The 20,170-nt window shown below is 40.3% G+C and overlaps 1 protein-coding gene across 17 annotated transcripts in view; it reads right to left on the bottom strand.

Annotated features, from left to right (window-relative positions):
- CLASP1 (cytoplasmic linker associated protein 1) overlaps positions 1-20,170 on the bottom strand; it is a 268,066-nt gene that overhangs the window by 157,141 nt on the left and 90,755 nt on the right. For all 17 annotated transcript variants that reach the window (XM_079132151.1, XM_079132145.1, XM_079132141.1 and 14 more), the window contains exons 4-7: positions 19,669-19,772; positions 18,751-18,842; positions 17,496-17,571; positions 8,331-8,428 (exon numbers count right to left, since the gene is read on the bottom strand). In XM_079132151.1, coding sequence (XP_078988277.1) covers positions 8,331-8,428; positions 17,496-17,571; positions 18,751-18,842; positions 19,669-19,772 — 370 coding nt within the window. The remainder of the gene's footprint in view (positions 1-8,330; positions 8,429-17,495; positions 17,572-18,750; positions 18,843-19,668; positions 19,773-20,170) is intronic.

The raw sequence follows: 20,170 nt of genomic DNA, 5'->3' as shown, positions 1-20,170 counted from the left end.
GGCAGAGTGCTTGTCTACTGGGTCCGACCCTTAGCACCACATAAAAATAAACAAAGGCATTCTGTCCCTTTACAACTCAAAATTTTTTTTAATTAACTAAAACTTAAAATACAGACACACACACACACACACACACACACACACACACACACACACACACAGGTTTAATTCTGTAAGGTAGTATTACAGGAACAAGAAAACCAGAAAATTAGATCACATGAAAACAAAGAACTAAGCAGCTTAGTGAGACCCTGTCTCAAAACTAAAATAAAAAGGGCTGGGATATGGCTCAGTGGTTGAGCATCCCTGGGTTCAATCCCTGGTAACTACCCCTCTGTCCTCCCCCACAAAAAAAGAAAAGAAAAAAATATTCCTTATGAATATAGATATAAAGTCAACAAAAATACAAGGTTGGTTCAATATCTAAAAAACAATAAATGTAACATGTCATATCAGAATAAAAAACAAAAGCCACATAATCTCAACAGATACAGAAAAACTCTGACAATATTCGAAATGCTTTCATAATTTAAAACACACACATATACACATGCTCAACAACAAACTAGGAATAGGAAAAAACTTCAATCTCATAAAAGTATATATATACACAAAACAAACAAAAACTACCCACTACTAATATTGTAATTAATTGTGAATGACTAAAAGCTTTCTAAGACCAAGGATAGAACAAAGATATGCATTCTCATTACTTCTATTCAACATTGTTCTGGAGGTTCTAGCCAGGGCTTTTAGGAAAGAAAGAAATAAAAGGCTGCCATATTAGAAAGGAATAAGTAAAATTATCTCTATTGGCAGATGACATCATCTTGTACATAAAAAGTCTCAACAATGCACAACAAAACCACTAAAATATGCAAGTTCACAAGAGTTGCAGAATTTAAGAGCAATATAAAAAAATCAATTGTTTTATAATTAGTAATTCATTTGCAATTAGTAATGAATCACATGAAATTTAAATTAAGAAAAAGGATCTACTTACATTACCATCAAAAGAATAAATTTCATAGGAATGAATTTAACAAAAGAAGCACTGACTTCCACCCTGGCAACTACAGAGAATCTGTTGAAATTAATGAAAACCTAAAAAAGTGAAAAGACATTCCACATCCATGGATGGGAACACTAAACATTAAGAAACCAATATTCTCAAAACTCACCCACACATTTGAAATAATTCCTATTAAAATTCCAACTGCCACCAGGCATGGTGATATACACCTGTAATAACAGCAGCTCAGGAGGCTGAGGCAGGAGAATTTTGAGTTCAAAGTCAGCCTCAGCAACTTAGTGAGGTGAGGCAAGGTGTGATGCAACTCCCTGAGATCATGTCCCTAAATAAAATACAAAAAGGGCTGGGGATGTGGCTCAGGGGTTGAGTGCTCCTGGGTTCAATTCCCCAGAATAAAAAAAAAAGAAAAAAAAAAATTCCAACTCTTTCTTTTGCAAAATTGACAACTTAGTCCAAAAACTCTTCCAGAAATCCAAGTGATTCAAAAGAGTCTAAACAATCCTGCAAAAAGAGCAAATTTGATATTTCAAATTTACTACAAATGCTATTAAAATTGAGTCAGATTGTGGTTAAGGATGGGCAATTGATCAACAGAATAGAATTCAGAGTCTAGAAAAAAACCACTACTACTGTGTGGTCAAATGATTTTCAAAAAGGATTCCCTGAAAATTCTAAGAGGATCAAAACCACAATGAGGACTGGGGTTGTAGCTCAGTGGTAGAGTGCTTGCACAGCATGTCAGCACCACATAAAAATAAAAATAAATAAATAAAATGAAGATCCACTGGCAACTAAAAAATGTTAAAAAAAAAAAAAAACACAATGAGACAACAACCATTGGGATGGTTAACAATAACAATAACAATAATAATATATACACACACAGACAATACCAAGTGATGAGGAGAAACTGGAACCCCGCACATTGTTAATGGGAGTGTGCAATGAATGGAGCAGCAGTCCCTCAAAAAATTAAATATATGATCCAGCAATCCTACTTGTGGGTACATAACCAAATGAATTCAAAGCAGGGTGTTGAAGAGACACTGCACACACGTTCATAGTAGCATTATTCACAATAGCCAAAAGGTAAAGGCAATGCAAACGTCCTCTGATGGATGAATGGACAGACTAAATGCAGTATATAAATATGATGGAGCCTTAAAAAGCAGAGGAATTCTAATACTCCATGCAACATTGATGACTCTTGAAAATATTATGGTAAATGAAAGAAGGCAGGCCAAAAAGGTCACATTTTGTATGATTTAATTTGTACAAAATGTTCAAATTAGGTAAATCCATGGAAATAAAAAGGAGAGTCATGACTGGGAGGAGCTGGGGAAGGGGAGAGGATGGAGAATGACTGATATTGGGCAAGGGGTGTCTTTTTCAGGTAATGAAAAGAAAATCTTTTTTTTTTCAGTACTGGGGATTCAGCCCAGGGGTAGTCTACCACTGAGCCACATACCCTGTCCCTTTTAATTTTTATTTGGAGACTTAGTAATGCTAAATTGCTGAGGCTGGCTTCAAATTTGTAAAACTTCTGCAGCCTCCAGGTTGCTGAGATTACAGGTATGTACCACTACACTGGGCTAAAACATTCAAAACTAGAGAATAGTGAGGGTTACACAACTTTGAGAATATACTAAAAATCACTGAATTGTACACTTTGAAAGGGAGAGAATAATGGTATGTGAATTATATTTCAATAAAGCTCTTATTAGGGAAAAAAGCAATACCACAAAAGGGAAACATACAATGAGCAAAAAAAGAGACCTCAAAATTAGAACAGGAGCCAGGGGAGGTGGCGCACACCTATAATCACAGCAACTCCAGAGGTTGAGGCAGGAGGATGGCAAGTTCAATTTTAAAAAACTTAAAGTGGGCTGGGGGTGCAGCTCAGTGGTAAAGCACCCCTGAATTCAGTCCCCAGTATAGGGTGGGGTCAGGGATTACCTGCAGAGAGGGGTGGGGCAGAGGAACCTGTAGACAAAGTGGAACTGAAGCCAGACCAGGATGACAAACAGCAACATCAGAATGATGATTGCCCAGGAGGCAGTGAGGACGCAGGCTGAAACAGGAGGCTCAGGGAGATTAAACAAGTGGGCAGTGGGTACGTTAGCAGCAGTATGCACCAAGTGCACAGACAGCAGTGCAAATCAAAGTAAAGCAATTTTTAACTCCAGATGAAAAATAGTTGTGAGAAAAAGGTGAAGTCATTAATCACAATCCACCAAATATTACCAGTGAGCTAGAATAATATGTAAATTTTATTCTAACTAAAATTAAAATATGTCTACTTTCTATGGACAAGGAGATATGGTGAGCATACATGAAGAACATTACAAGGAAAGAGAGCTGAAATTAACCCCCAGAGTGGGAAAATTCTTATGGTGGTTAAACACACACACACACACACACACACACACACACACACACACACACACATTTTTTTTTAAAGGTCAATTTTTTTTAGTTGTAGATAGACACAATATCTTTATTGGTTTATCTATTTTTTATGTGGCGCTGAGGATTGAACCCAGTGCCTCACACATGCTAGGTGAGCACTCTACCACTGAGCCACAGTCCCAGTCCAAAAAATATATGTATTTCAATAGCAATATATACATATTAATAGGACACAAAGCAGTAACAAAAGCTCAGTGAAAATAGTTGGTAGTGTTTGCCTCTGAGAATAGAAAATGGCAGAGGTGTAAGGTACTGCCTTTTTTAAAAGATGTATTTGTAAATCTAGTTGACATAAAAAAATGAAATTAAAAATGAGAGGAATGTCCAATGCAATTTCTCATCTGCTTCTGCCATGAGTCCTCTCTAACACTAAAGCTTTAGCAAGTTTAAAAAGAAAAAAAGTTCCAATTTCCAAGCAATCATTAAGTAATACTAAGTTAGTAAAACGTTCAAGCAGGTTGAGAGAGAAACACAAAAGTGAATAGTAGGAGAGCTGTTCAAAAATGTAGGTTCAGGGCCTGGAGTTTTGGCTCAGTAGGAGAGCGCATGCCTAGCATGTGCAAGGCACTGGGTTCAATCATCAGCGCCACATAAAAAAAAAAAACAAATAAAATAAAGGTATTGTGTCCATCTATAACTAAAAATATATTTTCTAAAAATGCAGGTTCAAAAGGTTAAGTGTCACAATGCACCAGACAAAATGTATCTGCTCCTGAGAAGTAAATTATCCTTAGGTTTAAGTCACTGCTGTTTTAGGGGCTTGGTTCCCAATGACTGTCCCAAAAGAAATGTAACATCAGTGATCTGGCTTTTTTCCAAAGCTTCACAAACTAAAATATATCATACTGACTGAAATTACATTCTGGAAGGTCTTTGGGACCGCAGTAAATGTCATAGCATGCTGAAAGCACATGACTTTGAAAGTCAGTCACGAGGAGTTACAGGTGATCTAAATCTTACTAAGTTTTCAAGAATGCCTTACAAAAGATCAGAAAACTATATGATACCATACTCAGTTAAACTTACTTTCTAAACATATCACATGCATGAATTGTGAAAATAATAGATGTAAAACAATATTAAAATGATTAAACATTCTACCAATTCAAGTTAACAGCTCAACTATTTGGTAATATCTGCATGGATTTTACCAGTTGAGAAGGACTCTCAAGTTCTAGAATTCAGAGTCAAGAGCCCATGTGGGTAGAGAGACACTCTAACAGGAAGACTTTATTGATGAGTTCTATCTTATTTCCTCAATATGATTTTAACTGCAGGATGACTCAATTTAAATAACTTAAACCCTATTTCCAAAACCCAAAACCCTATTTCCAGTTCCTGCAAAGTGAAGCTGCTTTATGTTCAAGTCTCTTTTCTCAACTGATGAGCAAAAATGGACAATAAAAACTGCTGTTCAAATGAGATTACTACTCTTAATATTTATGTTATCTGGCTGATATAAAAACATGTTCACTATGTATTTCTTAGAGATACAATTAATCTTATTCTTCTCTGACAGTGAACAAAATCTTGAAGAGGACTTTTGTATTCTAGAACTAAATCCATATTCTGGAAAGCATTCAGCAAATTCTACAATCTTTTATTAGTCTTACAGAATCTTGCTAAATTTAACAACCCACCAAGCTCACAAAATAACAACAAAATCCATAACAAGGAAAGTGAAATCTAGAATATTCAAGACATCCAGTCAGCCAAATGGAGCCACATATAGCAGAGATTAGGTTTCCCAAGTAACAGCAGTATGATATCTTAAAAGCTCCATTCCACTTGGGTACATCCTCAATGAATTAAGGTGGTAATCAGATCCCTGACAGTCAGAGGGCTAGATCTTATGTAACTACCTTATAATAAATATAAAGAAACAAGAAGTTTTAGCTTCTTTCACTAGAGTACAGTTTCTGAATAACACCTTGGGTCTCTAGATGTTTGTGTCTGCCAGTTTTATAGCAATGAATGTGAAGTATGTGGTCCATTTCCCTAGGCCCACCTATTCCATTCTGGTGCTTTTATTATTTTTTTTATTATTTTTTGGGAGGAGGTGCTGGGTATTGAACCCAGGGCCCCACACATGCTAGGTAACTGCTCTGCCACTGAGCTACTCTCCCAGCTCTTTATATATATATGTGTGCATATATATATTTATATTTATTTTTATACATATATACATATATGTATATATATATATATATATATATATTTTTTTTTTTTTTTTTTTTTTGTGAGGGTATGTTGGGGATTAAACCCCAGGCCTCACTCTTACTAGGCAAGTACTCTACCTGTGAGCTACATTACCAGACTCCGGTCCACAATTTTTAGAAAGGAGTTTGAACACTATGAGAGAGTAGAAACCTTCATTCCTATTCAGAGGTCCAAGCCACTTTGCAGAAACTTTATCAATATTTAGAAAAGAGAAAGCTATGTCAAAGAACAAGTGAAACATGTGACTAGGAGGTTGGGGAAAGCAGCTTCAACCCCAGTTCTGGTATCAACACCTGTGGGGCATTACCTGAGTCACCCCAGAGTTAAGGGCCCCAGGACTACCCCAAGTCTAAAGGCTCACTGGGAAAACTCAGGGAACTCAGCACAGTCACACATCTGAGGTTTAATACAACAAAAGGACACATCACAAGCAGTGAGGAAAATGTGCCTGGGGTAAAGACAAGAGGAGACCTGGCACAGCTTCCTAAGTCTCTCCTGGGGAGTCGCACAGGACAAGGTTAATTGACCCAGTGCTGAGTCGTGACAACATGAGTAAAAAGTCCACTGGGAAAGCTTCTTTAGAGACTCAGCACTTGGGTGCTTACTGCAGGCTGAGCACATAGACATGGTTAAGTACTCACTGAAATGCCAGACTCCCAAAAGGAAATCAGGTGTGCAACATAAACCAGTGTGTTGCAGTCTGAACACAGTGATCCTCTCTGATTTCACTTTGGGAATGGAGGAAACCTTCACCAAATCCATGTTTCTACACACCAGCCAGAAGTCAGACTTCTGCAGGTCTTGCTGAGGACAGAGGTCTCAGGCCTACTGTGTTAACTCTTCTCTGCCCTCACTTCCCTAAGATCGCACATGGCTTTTTCCCCTGACCCACTTGCTATCTTCCAGCTTCTGCCACTCTGTAAGACAGAAACTCTGTAAGGGGGTAGATTCATGGCTTGGGGCCTCAGGGAGCCACATAGCAACAAGAGACCATCCCAGAGAAAAGAACTTCACTGCTCAAGGCAGTTCTCCCAGTGACAATAGTGACTTTATCTTTAAAAAGCCCTCTCCCTTAAGGCAAACCCTCCCAGTTCATCCACACCTTCCAACTTTCCCTAAGAGATCCTCAATGTTATGTCTTAAAGTTCCTCCCCTTAAATGTTCTCACCACATACATATTCAGAGATCACAAAGCTGAGGTTTTGTGAACACAGAAATAACACATTCGTCAAATATATCTTACAAGAAATTCTTAGGACCAGAAGTGCTTCAGATGTTCACTGTTTTGGATTTGGAAATATCTGCATGGACTTTATCAGTTGAAGAAGGACTCTTAAGTTTTAGAATTCAGAGCATTTCAGACTTAGGATTTTTAGATTAGGGATGTTCAACCTATAATTCTATCCTCACCTATTTTTTTTGTTAAAAACATGAACAGTTTTAGTCCCATATAATTATCTTGTATACAGCACAAATCCCACATGTACCACATCTGCCTGATAGCCTTACAGATAGATGACTCTTAGCAACAAGCATGGTGGTGCATACCTATAATTCCAGTAACCTGGGAAGCTGAGACAGGAGAATCACAAGTTTGGGCTAGCCCAGGCAACTCATGAAGACCCTGTCTCAAAAATAACGTAGCTCAATGGTACAAGCACCCCTGGGTTCAATCCCGTATCAAAAAATAAAATAGGTGACTCTTGTATACTATTTCAGCATTCCATCCCATATCTAGAAGTCTAGTACTCTGTAAACTCTTACATGAAACAGAGTAGAGAAAGTTAAAAGGTAAGCCAGAAGAATAGGATATGAATCCTGGCTACAACTCTTATTGGCCATGTAATCTTTCAAAAGTCACTTGGGTTTTTGGGCCTCTGCTGTTCTTTTAGACACAAGGATAGTCTCAAACAAGCTGCTCCAAAACCACAGTCCCATTCTGATCTCCCAGAAATCTCCCATTACTTTCTTCATTAAAGGAATGGCATGGGGTAAAGGTTTAGAATTCATTTGGTGCTAACTTTCTCCATATATAATGGAGTTGAAATAATAGATATATGTTCTTCATATTACTTTATTCTTGTTGTAACAAAAAACTGTTTGTGGATTCAAGTTATCTTGAGTATGACAAGACACTGGGTTCCTTGTGTTAGCTTCCACACATTGACTAAACAGAAAGCTAACATTTTGAAGATATTTTCCAAAATTATCATGTTATTTCTAGCCACATACATTCTGCGAAGGCTTTTTTCATTCAAACAAATACATTCCAAGCACATACCATATTGTGTGCTATGTATACACAAGATGCAGAATCATAAAAACTGGAAGAGTACTGGATGTTAACACCATCCACTTTTAAAGGTGCTTTTAAAATCAGTATGTGGCATAGGAATGGGACAGATGTCTGAATGAGACAGTCTTATTTGAGAGTGTAGAACGGGAGGGGAACCTTATGTATAATCTTGCCAAGATCTTCAATCACAAATCCTCAAATCGTGTATTCTTTGAATAAAATCACCACATCGAAAACAGTTCTGCAAACCAAGATGATACCTGAAAAAGAGTGAGGAAAGAGTAGAAAAAAAGGAAAAAAATCTGAACTCACCGGGACTGTGGCAATCCTTTTTTACTGAGATCTGCCCTCACACGTTCTCCTACATGTCTGTAAATTTCCACTAAGCTGTTTATTGCTGCATCTCGAACCTAGATGTAAAAGAAGAGATCTTATAGCTACTGTGTGTCATTCCCCAGAACTTCCTGCTGGGACACAACAGGCCACATACCACCGCAATTTATCAGCACAACTGTGAATACAATCCCTTACACTCATTGGAATAAAGTCTTGTTTCACAGTTTTCCTTTTATAGACATGATCCCAAAGTGTAGAAAATGTGCAGGTTCCCCATCCCCATATATGTGTTAAAAGTCCACATCTGTAATTCTTTCCATTCTTCAGGATGATATCAGGAAAATACAATTTTCAGGTCATCTTTCCATGAATTATTTTAAATGAAAAACATCATGCAAAATAATCTGAATTTAAGTTGAGTAAATAAATACTTAATAATCAACAAAAATGGACAGTACAGGTTGCACAGACCCCATATTCAAGAACCTCAGAGTCCTAAAAAGGAGAAGGAGGAAAAGTCCCTAAGTTCTACATTTAATACAGGATGGATTAAATGCTATTCAACAGCATAAAGAGTACAGTAGAAAAGAGGGTGTAATCACATCAGGGCATGTCGAAATATGCTGTATGGAAGAGAGGGCCCTTAATCATGCTTGGAAAGACAGGATGTTACCAGGTCCAGATAGAAGGAGATAGGTTCCAGGTTCCAAACAAGATCCCACCTGTGCTAAGGCAGGAAAGCAGGGATGCACAGCATGTGCCTCAGGAAGGGCAAGTACTCCAGTCTGGCCAGAGAGAAATAGGAACCAAGAGAGCAGCGCTAAATCAGGCTGGAGAGACACTGGAGAGATGGGGGGATCGCCCCCCTTCACCTACCAACTCCCTTGGAGAAAATTGAATGTTGACTATCACACTGTACAATATTAAATTTCTTAGTTATAAAAATTACATAGGATTGAATAAGAAAATATCCTTGCTATTGGATGATACAGAGAGGTTTTTTTTTTTTTTTTTTTTTTTTTTTTGGTGCTGGGGATCGAACCCAGGGCCTTGTGCTTGCAAGGCAAGCATTCTACTGACTGAGCTATCTTCCCAGCCCCACACACTGAGGTTTATAGGGGTAAATATATTACATCTGCATGTTACTTTTAAGTAGTTTTGGAAAAAAAATGTACGTGTGCAAATGCATGTATGTGTGTACAAATACAAAGAGGTGGTGCTACGGGAAAGCAGTGTAATTAACTGGTAGGCAAAGATGGGGGAGAAACATGATTTTACATTTGGTCCCGAGCAATGAAATCAAAATACTGGAGTGAAAGAAGTAGGAAAGAGAGAAATACAAATAATTTATGGTCTGGATACTGCAGGTTATCCTGTGATTTAATAGCATCATATGACAGGTAACTTTATTCATAATTTCCCCACTTCTGGTGGAAAAGGAAAATCCTCAGCTATATCATCTTTTCTTAAAATGTGTTCTTTTTAGACACACATGAGAGTAGCATGCATTTTGACATACAGACACATAGAGTTTAACTTATTCTAATTAGGATCCCATTCTTGTGGTTGTACATGATGTGGAGTTCACTGGTCATGTATTTATATATGAACATCAGAAAGTTATATCTGATTCATTATACTATTTTCCTATTCCCATTCCCCCTCCCTTCCCTTCATTCACCTTTGTCTAATCCAATGAACTTCAACTCTTCTATTCCTCTCCTTATTGTGTGTTAGCATCCACGTATCAGAGATAACATCCAGCCTTTGGTTTTGGGGGACTTATTTCACTTAGCATGACAGTCTTCAGTACCATCTTTGGTTCTATCTATTTACCAGCAAATGCCATAATTTCATCCTTCTTTATGGTTCAATATTATTCCATTCTGTATATATACACATAGGCTATATTATCTTGTCCTCCAAAACCTTATTCTATGAACTGACTTGTGTCCAACAAAATCCAAATGCTGGAGTCCTAACACCCAATGTTACTGTTATATAAAAATAAGGCCTCTTAGGAGGTAATGAAGTTAATGAAGGAGGTCATAAAGAACGAGGCCCTGAAATGAAAAGATGATTGACCTCATAAGAGACACATAAAGAAGAGGCCATACAACAACATGTATCCCATTTGTTTACAATAAAAAAAAAAAAGAAGAAGAAGAAGGGGCCATACAAGCATAGAAAGAAGATGGTCACCTGCAAGCCAGGAAGAGAGCCCTACCACACTGACACCCTGGCCTCAGACTTCTAGTCTCCAGAACTGAGAGAAAATTAATGTCTGTTGGTTAAACCCCACCCAGTCTATGGGTTTCATCATGGCTATAGAAGTTGACTAACACAGATTATCAGTTTATTTTGTAAAAGAAACAATCTCTAATGCTAGGAAACATTTTCACATAGCAATAGGCAAACATTACAAAAGGAGTCAATGACATTGTGTCTTGGCAACCAGGAGTATGAGCACCATCTCTGTTTACTTTCTAGTGATACCATCTGCTCATCACATTGGCTGGTCTCCTTAAACAGCAACCAGTTACTTACAAAGTATAGGCCATAAACAGTTAAGACACTTAGTGAAATCATTAGCTTTGAAGTCAATGTAGACCTAAAGACCTACATTGCCACTCAGAAGCTGCCTAACCTCAGAAACAATACTTGACTCTTAGACTGTTTCCTCCTTTATTAATTGAGGGTTGTTTGAGGGATGAAAGAAATAATGGATTCACTCAACAAATATTTGAGTGCTTACTCCTACACAGGCCAGTGGTAAATGGTGAATGAATGGAGCAGGTTACATGTAGTAGTGACATGGCCCTGGTAGGGGACCCTGCTGGCAGCTAGAAGAGGGGAATGTAAGGGCTTGAGCACACAGGTTTTGATCACTCCACCATGGAATGATGTAGGCACAGCTTTGCCACACCTTGTACACTTTCAAGAAAAGTCAGAAAAATACATCTCCCTGCACACTCATCTAAAATCTCTAAGGGTAAAATTAAAACATTCTGCAAACACACACACACACATGCACATGTATAGAACAATCTGCAGGCTGCAATCAGATCTTAGGCCAGTTTTTGACCTACAATTTCTGTTTATAAAGGCACTTGACACAATGATGTTTATTCTCTACATCTTTTAAACCAACATTTTGTCCTCCACAATAATCATTCCTCAGGCTTATTAGAAAGCTAGAGGGTCTAAACCACCCCTCATTGAAGAAATGGAGATGAGCAGATTCTCTTTCGTCCTAAAAGGTGCAATATTCCAATTGAGAAAGGAAGGTGAATGAGAGCAATTCAGTAGAGAATGAAGGACAGCAAGGTTGTTCATGACTACACTGGTCTCTCACTGCCTCCACCTGCTAACCTGTTAGGCTCACCACAGAAAGGAGCCCCCAACCTCAGGCTATTCAGACTGTGAAACGGTGCCACATATGAAGCACTACCCACCAAGCACAAGTTGAACACTTTAGAGAATCTGGAGTTTCCCATGTATGCCATATCATTCGTTCCTTCCTCAAAGGGCCCCGTTTCCTAGGACACACAAGAGGGAGTGAAGGCTGGAAAGGTGAATCTGGGTCCCCTGCCCCAGGATGGAAGCAGAACTGCCATTTAAGTGCAAGCCTGCCTTCTCCCATAAGCACACTGCATCCCAACATGGGTGTCAACATTAGGGCTTTTTTTTTTTTTTTTTTTTTTTTTTTTGTGGTGCTGGGGATTGAACCCAGGGCCTTGTGCTTGCAAGGCAGGCACTCTACCAACTGAGCTATCTCCCCAGCCCAACATTAGGGCTTTGTTTAAAGCAGAAAACTCAAAAGGGGGCTTCACCACAGCATGTAAGTTGCTGAGAATCTAAATCTCCCCCCAACCTCCAAACTCCTAGACATGAGCACAGCCCCAAAGTCAGATGCCTGGGCAAATGGGTACCACAGGATTGCACCAGCATACAGATGAGGCAGGGGCAGAGTAGCAGAGCAGCCCCATCAAACCCTTCACAGAGGCCTGCTTTTGCCCCACCTCTGCTTCAATTGGGAAAGCACTCGATCAACAGTATGAGATGTGCTGTTTCAGGCTTTAAAGGTGTGCACCACAGGCAGACAGGAGAGTAGGAAGGCCACTGGGAAGCAACACAGGCTGTGCTGCCTCAGGCCAGCCTAGGAGCCCTGGCCACAAACCCAAGGCTGTCAGGCAAAACAAGAGCTTTTCTTCCCTAGTGGAGGGACTTTCCATTGTGCAGGATGCCCTAGGCTGCCAGCTGCCTTTACTTCACCATTGTCCTGTCTTCCTCATCCACATGCTGGTCTGTGATGTGATCCACACCTCCAGGAATGAAAGCCTGCTCTCCTTAGTGTATGGCTGTCACACGACCCTGGTTCCCTCCCTGTGACAGGCACAAGGCCTGGGGTATGACTCTCCACAATGAGATATGAGAGAAACTACAGGAAGGTTTATGGAGTAGGTTCCTCTGCTCTTGGAAAGGGAAAACTGGGGAAGAGTGAATGTGACTGGCACTTGATGATATGAGAAAATTACTCACTGCTGAGGGACAAAAGGTGACAATGTTATTAGGGTTAAGTTTTTAAAAAGGTAAATGTCCTTATCCTTTGGTGCACTTAGGAATTAAATAAGTGTTGTCTAGAATTTGCTTCAAAATAATCTAGATTTTGCTTCATAATAATGGGATGGGGAGGAGAAATAGGAAAGTAGCTGACGCTGGATGGCACTCTCACTACTTCTGTGCACATTTGAACCTTTCTACTTTTTTTTCTTTTGCAGGGCGAGGGACAGAATCTGGTGCCTTGAACATACAAGGCAAGCACTCTACCACTAAGCCACACTCCCAACCCTGTTTCAACCTTTCAATGTAAAAAGTCGACAACAAATAAGGAGCTTGGGAGGCGATATCTCCTACCCACCAGGCTAGCCCTGCACGTGTTTGGCCTGGCTGCACCTGTTTTGTGCCCAGGGGGAGAACTATAGAGGGCAATGCCCACAGTGGAAACGGAGAGATGCTAAGTCTCTGAGGGTGACACTGGGCCCTTAAGGAGACTGGAATCTCCGTCCTTTGGGACTCCTCATTATGCATAGTAGTACATTTCTCCCTTGCTCTAGCAATTGCAGGCTGGGCTTTCAGTTACTTGCAGCCAAAACCATCCTAACACACATTCCACGCATCTGTGGCCATCCTGGGAAGGCTTTTACAGTTTGAGTTCCCTGAGACACTCACCTACATTCAGGAATCTAAGAGGGACTTCACATCCTGCAAGGCAGGCATGACTTCATTTAAACACTAAATTCAGCCAGTGCTAGTGGCCACCTGAAGAGCTACAAGAGAATTTTGCTGGTCACTCGTCAGAGAAATGAAGAACTAGAGGCTGACTACTATGTCAGGCGCTGAGTGCAGTGAGAGCACTAACAACACAAGTGTGCACTGGTCTGAGATTAGTGAAGAAGGGAAAGTCATCCAGAGTTATGGGGTGGCCTAGAATTGTAAAGTGGAACAAGTCATAATCCTCATCCTCAAGGTCAGAGCCTAGGTGGAAAGACTGATGAAAAAATTAAAAGAAAGTCGAGTTCAATGGAAGAGTGTGTACTTATCATGCACAAGTCTTGGGTTCGATCCCCAGCACCAAATACACTGATAAAATAAAATGATAAAAGTACATGCAACCTATGTAAAAACCCCAGAAGGAGCAATGATTAACTCGTAGTACGAGTGAAACAAGGTGGCAGGGTTTCTGGGAGCTGTGGTATGTGTAAGTATGTGCATGCAGATCTATGTCTAGAAAAAACATAACTAAGGCAGATGTGGACATATGGATTGCTTGCAGAGTGCTGTATCTGGGATTCCCAGGCTGAACATCCTGTCAAAGCTTCCCATAAGGTCGCAAACTGCGTTTTATAGATGAGGGGTTGCGGGAATGAAAAAGCAGTAAGAATTTTCTTTGAACCAGAGACACAAAGGCTTGGAACTCAAACTATAAAACTTACTGTAGGTTACAAACTCCTGGCCAAAACCTGGCATTTTCTAGCACATAAAGAACAACCACCTAGGCCAGAAGTGGTAACATGAACTTTGGCTTCATGAAATATTTTAAACAAATTTTTTATTTCTCCTCTTAGAAAAAGAAATTATTTTCTTGGTTCTTCATTAAAAAAAATTATACAATCTTTATTATGATTATTTAGAGCAGCAAGAAACAATTCCATTTAAAGGTATTTCTTTTGTATTTAAGTTGTACTATGATTACCACTGAGAATCGGTCCAAGAGCATCTGGCTTCTGATACTAACACTGATTTTTGGTACACAAAGGGTTCTGAATGTTTGGTATAAGAAAAGTATGCCTATGGAAATATCGCTAATACATTTTAAAACACCAATGCTTCTCCTATGACTTATGTATTGAAAACACTATACATCTAAGAGTTTCTGAGAAACTCACTGGAAGGTAGCAGGTGTATGATTTCTGCAAATGAAAATGGCCATCAGACCATGAGAGACTCCCGAGTAACTTGATCCTTCTAAAGGTCTTCTACTTGGCCCAATGGTCATGCCAGCAGGTAAGAACAGTCACCCTCCAAAGCACTTTCACAAAGAGTGAGGAGCAAGGCAATCATCACTGCCCTAAGAGGGAAAATGAGGTTCAAGAGCCAAGTGCCCACTATCATCAACTGGCTATGAAGTGCAAAGGTAGGACCAAACCTGGTCCTGTGTTTCCTATCTAGGTTTTCCTGCACCACACTAGGCAGCTCAAGTTTTACATACACTCTGCCTTCTGGCATGGCATCTTTAAAATGCAATACTAAACGGTAGCTCAAGATTTGATGCTACCTTAATCTCTTAAACAACTGTTTTTAGAATACATGATCATTCTGGTCACATGTAATTTAATCTGTGCTGATTCTAAAATAAGGAAAACTTTGCTATAAAAGCCCTCACAAATTAACTCCTTCTCTAGATCTAAAGGAGAAAAATGCATCAAGGAGCAGCCCAACATAAGGACAGACCAATGTCTCCCATACCTCTGCAGAATCTTCAGGGAACTTCTCAGTAGTGATGCGGTCAGTGGTTGCTAACTGACACTTCCCCTATCAGAAAACTTCAGAAGAAAACCTGTGAAGAATACTACATTCTTGGGGGCTCGTCTGAATAGTTTTCAGTATAAGACTGTCACTGTCTCAAAATTTTAAATGTTAAGAACACTTCATTCTCAGGGTCTCTCAAAACCTACATGGAATCTGTGATCTTTCAGGCAAGGAATACTGAGTTTTCCTCTATGGTACACATCAGTGGAGGATGCTGCCATAATAATATCTCCTCTTTGCCTCTGGAGGATGGTGTCCACCTCAGTTATTACAGAAACAACATCAAACTAGAAACCTCCCCCCAAGTCTGCAAAGTGTAGCTTCTTCTCCAACAAGGTGGGCCCACAGCAGGAGCTCATAGTAAGTGTGTGAGGAAAAAAGAGAAGGGACAGAGGGGCAGAATAAGGGGACTACATGAACCATGCTGCAATGTGGTGCACAGTGACACCTGATGGTCCCAGCAACATCCACCCACCTCACCATGCCAGACTCTGAACAATGTCACACTGTCATCCTGGATCATGTCAGTTATCTGTCTGGTCTGCCTTCACAGTTGAAGTAAACTCTGAATGTACACTCAGGCCCTGTGTTAACATTCATGTCACCTACCTGGCCAATGTAAGCATCTGAATTAAGGACAAAAGACCCCAACTAAAGAAGATGACTTTTCTGCTTGGCAAACAGGCACTATATGATAGGAGCTCTTCTGAGGACAGTGCAGTGGTGCATACCTGTAATCCCAGTGACTTAGGAGACTGAGTTCAAAGCCAGTCTCAGCAATTTAGTGAGTTCCTAAGGAACTTCGTAAAACCCTGTCTCAAAATAAAAAATAAAAAGAGACAGGGATGTAGCGAGTGGTTAAATGCCTCTGGGTTCAAATGCCCTGATACCAAAACAAAACAAAACAAAACAAAGAAAAAAACAGACAAGACCAGGCAGTGGGATATGGCAAAATAAGCCATGTGATGATCTAGGATTTTTTTTAACCGCTAAGATTATTTTTAAATTAATACGACTAAAAAGCATGATTTGATAAGCATAAGTATCTAAGAACTGTATTTCCAATACCATGTATCTTCAGTGAAGGCTAGCTGGAAGAAAGTAGGACAAGCAAAGGAAAAAGCAAAGACTAAGTAGCACAAGAGATGCCAAAGAGAAGGTGAGAAACTGCTGTGGGACCCAAGAGCAAAGACAAAAGGAAGAATAGGAGGGACGCAGACCCAGGGAGACCTAGGAGCTGACGCACGTTAGGTGGAAGGAGAGCTGGCACAACCTTCTTGGAGGATGATTTAACAATCAAGACTTAAAATGAGAGGTCCATTCATCAGATATAGTTCTTTTGTAAATTACTGCCACATTTTCTGCCCCTTTATCTAGGGAAGCATTTATCCATCTGTATGAGCTGGTATAATGAAAATGATTCTGGGTGAGAAACAACTGAAGGGGGCAAGACAGATGGTTCTTTTGGAGGCCAGACCTGGTAGCTTCCCGAACTGCCTGATGGCCAGAACAGATGTCATCAGACTGTGATGCCTAGTAACCACAGAGCAGATGGCCAGCTCCTCTCCCACCTTACACTAACAAACTGCTTTGCTTTTTGCAACTTAGGTAAAATTTGTTTGAAGCACAATATTTAAGGAAAGAACTAGGATTTTCCACAATGATACAGCATCAAGTGTAGCCACTGTCCAAGACAAAATATAGAAGATCCCCTCAGACCCTTTTCCTAGTCACTCGCTCCATCCTACCCTCACCATTTTTGGCTTCAGAGATGGTGACCAGAGTGGCCCTATCTTGGAGGCTAGTCTGGATGACATAAATTTATAGAGGTTAGAGATTTCTCAGCCCAACATATAGGAGGTAGTAGAGTGACCACCACATTTACAGTATTTTATGAATGCTAATTGGTAGCTGATGTCATAAACAATGATCAGAATTCTATGAAGATGAGGAAGTCCCACCCACCTACTCGCCATACATAGGACACCAAAGTACATCTAAACACTCTAAATAAATTATTTCCCCCCCAGGATTTTCTTTCTCACTCACCTGGCTGTTGGGATCTCCAAGTAAGTTACATATATGTGGCACGATCTTGCTTAGTGTTAGAGTATGTGCTCCAGAGCTGAAAACAAAAGGGGTGCGTTACTGTTAGTGAGAACTAAGAAAAAAAGATGCTCTTTGCCCACAGCTGCCCTTGCCCTACTTCCCAGAGTGCAACCACCCCCTCACACTAAGCCCTCTCCACACCAATGGAACGTACCCCAATGGGCCCGTTCCCAGCAGTTCAAGCCCTTCACTGGCCCTGACCTTTAAAGCTAAGCCAGAAGTCCACTCCCACCATAGTGCTTGCCTCATGCATGACAACTCTGCACTGTGCTTTGTCATGTCATAGTATTCATCCTGACAAGCTCAGTGGACCAACCAAACAGCAAATCCCTTGAAGGTCACCCCTGGAGGGTCTCTGTGCGTTATGGCACAGCTCCTGCTATAGCAGACATTCCATTAATGCTGCTGAATGATAAAACTGTGATGGAATGGCCTGAGGGGAGACCTGCATGTATTCACAACTCCTTACCAGCACAAGCAATGCTGCCACCTTCACGAATTATGTAAATTGGTACAGTCAACTCTGAAAAATACTTCAGCAGTTTCTTTTAAAGCTAAAAAATGACCCCGTCATTGCACTCTTGGGCCCTGATCCAAGGGAAATAAAAATAATGTACCTGCAAAAATGTACGCACCTGCAGCAACTCTATTCCTAATAGCCCCAAACTGGAAATCGCCCAAATTTTCTTCCACAGGTGAATGGTTCAACAAACTGGGATACAACTATACCATGAATTCTCAGCAATAAAACAAAATTAATTACTACACTGTTCTAACATATATTACAATCTCAAGGGAATTATGCTGACTGAAAAGGGCTATCTTAAAAGGTTATACATGGATGATTCCATGTTTATAACATCCTTGAAATGATGGAGCACAGACTAGTTGTCCAGGCATGTGGTATACAGGGGCAGCAGAAGGGAGACCTGTGAGTATTGCTGTCATACGCATGAGCCACATGTATACCTGGAGCAATCTGAATAAGTTCTATAGGCTGTGCCAATGTCCCTGCCCAGAGCTGACACTGTAATGTAGTTATACAAAATGTTAACACAGAGTGTAGGGGGGTCCCCTCCCACCACATTTCTTTGCGACTTCCCACAAATCTATAACTACTTTGAAATAAAAAGTGTGTTAAAAGTTTCAGTCAAGTTTCAGCCAAGTAAAACTTTAAAGTTCATCCCAGACTTACGCATTGAGTGTTGCAATAAGGCAAAGACAGATGCCTTCTCTTGTACGGAAATTCTTGTGTTTGAAGCCTCCAAGCATTCTGTCCCATACATACTGCAGGTAACAAAAAACAGGTGAGAGGAGAGAAATAGCCGGAGCCTTTCTTTCCCTTAGGTCAACAAAAGAGAGGCCTCTGAGAAGGTGCCAAGCTGGTCCCATCCTTCACCAGCCCACTGGACCCTCTCCACAGCACACTGAAGAACAATGTCTCATATTATTTTATCAAACATATCAAGTTAAAATGTTCAAAACACACACATTTATAGAATTTCATTTAATTCTCTCAACAACTTTGAAAAGAATTATAACTGGCCCTGTTTTATGAGTGAGAAGAGCAGAGCCATGAGAGAAGGGATGACTATGACAAAGACACATAAACACTCACACTGCTCTATGCCTGGGACAGCTCTACCCATGCACAAGTCAAACACCTGCTCATCTTCTATGGCCAATTTAATCCTCCTCAGAAAGTTTTTGACTGATGATCATCTCCATTTCACCACCAACAATACACAGTGGGACCCTGAAAGGCTGCATCCAATCATCCCAGCAGGCTCAGCTCAGCAGTACCAGCTAGTACTCCTAGCCTCCCAGACACAAGGGCTGCCTCCTTCCAGGGAAAGGGACAGCCAGTCATAAAAAGGAGCTAAAGAGCCTAATAGATTAAACCAAGCATCCAATCCCCATCTTAAATTCACTAATTTATTCAAATGATAGGTTCTGCTACTTACTTAAGTATCTTATATTAGGGACAGATTAAATGCTATGAAAATGTTCACCTGTAATACACCAACTTAAAAGAAATTAAGTCTATGGAGTAACATACTGTTTATGCACCTAGACACAGGCCCGCTCACCCCACAATGCTTCTCTCACCTACCTGGGGATTAGCAGCTTGATCCATGATCTTTAGCAGCAGAGTTTGGTCTTGCTCCCTCACGGAGTCTTTAGCATCTCCCAGTCTGTCTATTAGACTTGGCAGCACTGAAAATCAACATGGAAATTGAAGAAATGGAAACAAAACTTGGGAGTGGGGGTAAACAACTGCTAGTATTTTCAACTAGTTAGGAAGACAAACCCCTGGGTACCTCATGTACTTCATTCTAAAACCTCCCATTTTTGTGCACGGCTCTGCCCTTCTTGCTGAAATGCATGAGTTACCAAAAGAATCCACAAAATCCACTGCAATCCACAAACTGTCTTCTTCCCTGCATCACTTTCCTCCCAACTATTCCTAAACTGACAAAGTATTAATATGGACCTTGGCAGGAAAAGTCAACACAAGAGGAAATTCAAGTAAGAGAGAGGGAGAGGGGCCCCAGCACATCTGCTTGGGGGTAGAAGGAATAGGTGTTTATGAATCAATCTGTGTTCCACTAGCA

This window comes from Sciurus vulgaris (assembly GCF_902686455.1).
Source record: "Sciurus vulgaris genome assembly, chromosome: 3".
Taxonomy (NCBI): Eukaryota; Metazoa; Chordata; class Mammalia; order Rodentia; family Sciuridae; genus Sciurus; species Sciurus vulgaris.
This window is presented reverse-complemented; position numbering and strand designations above follow the sequence as displayed.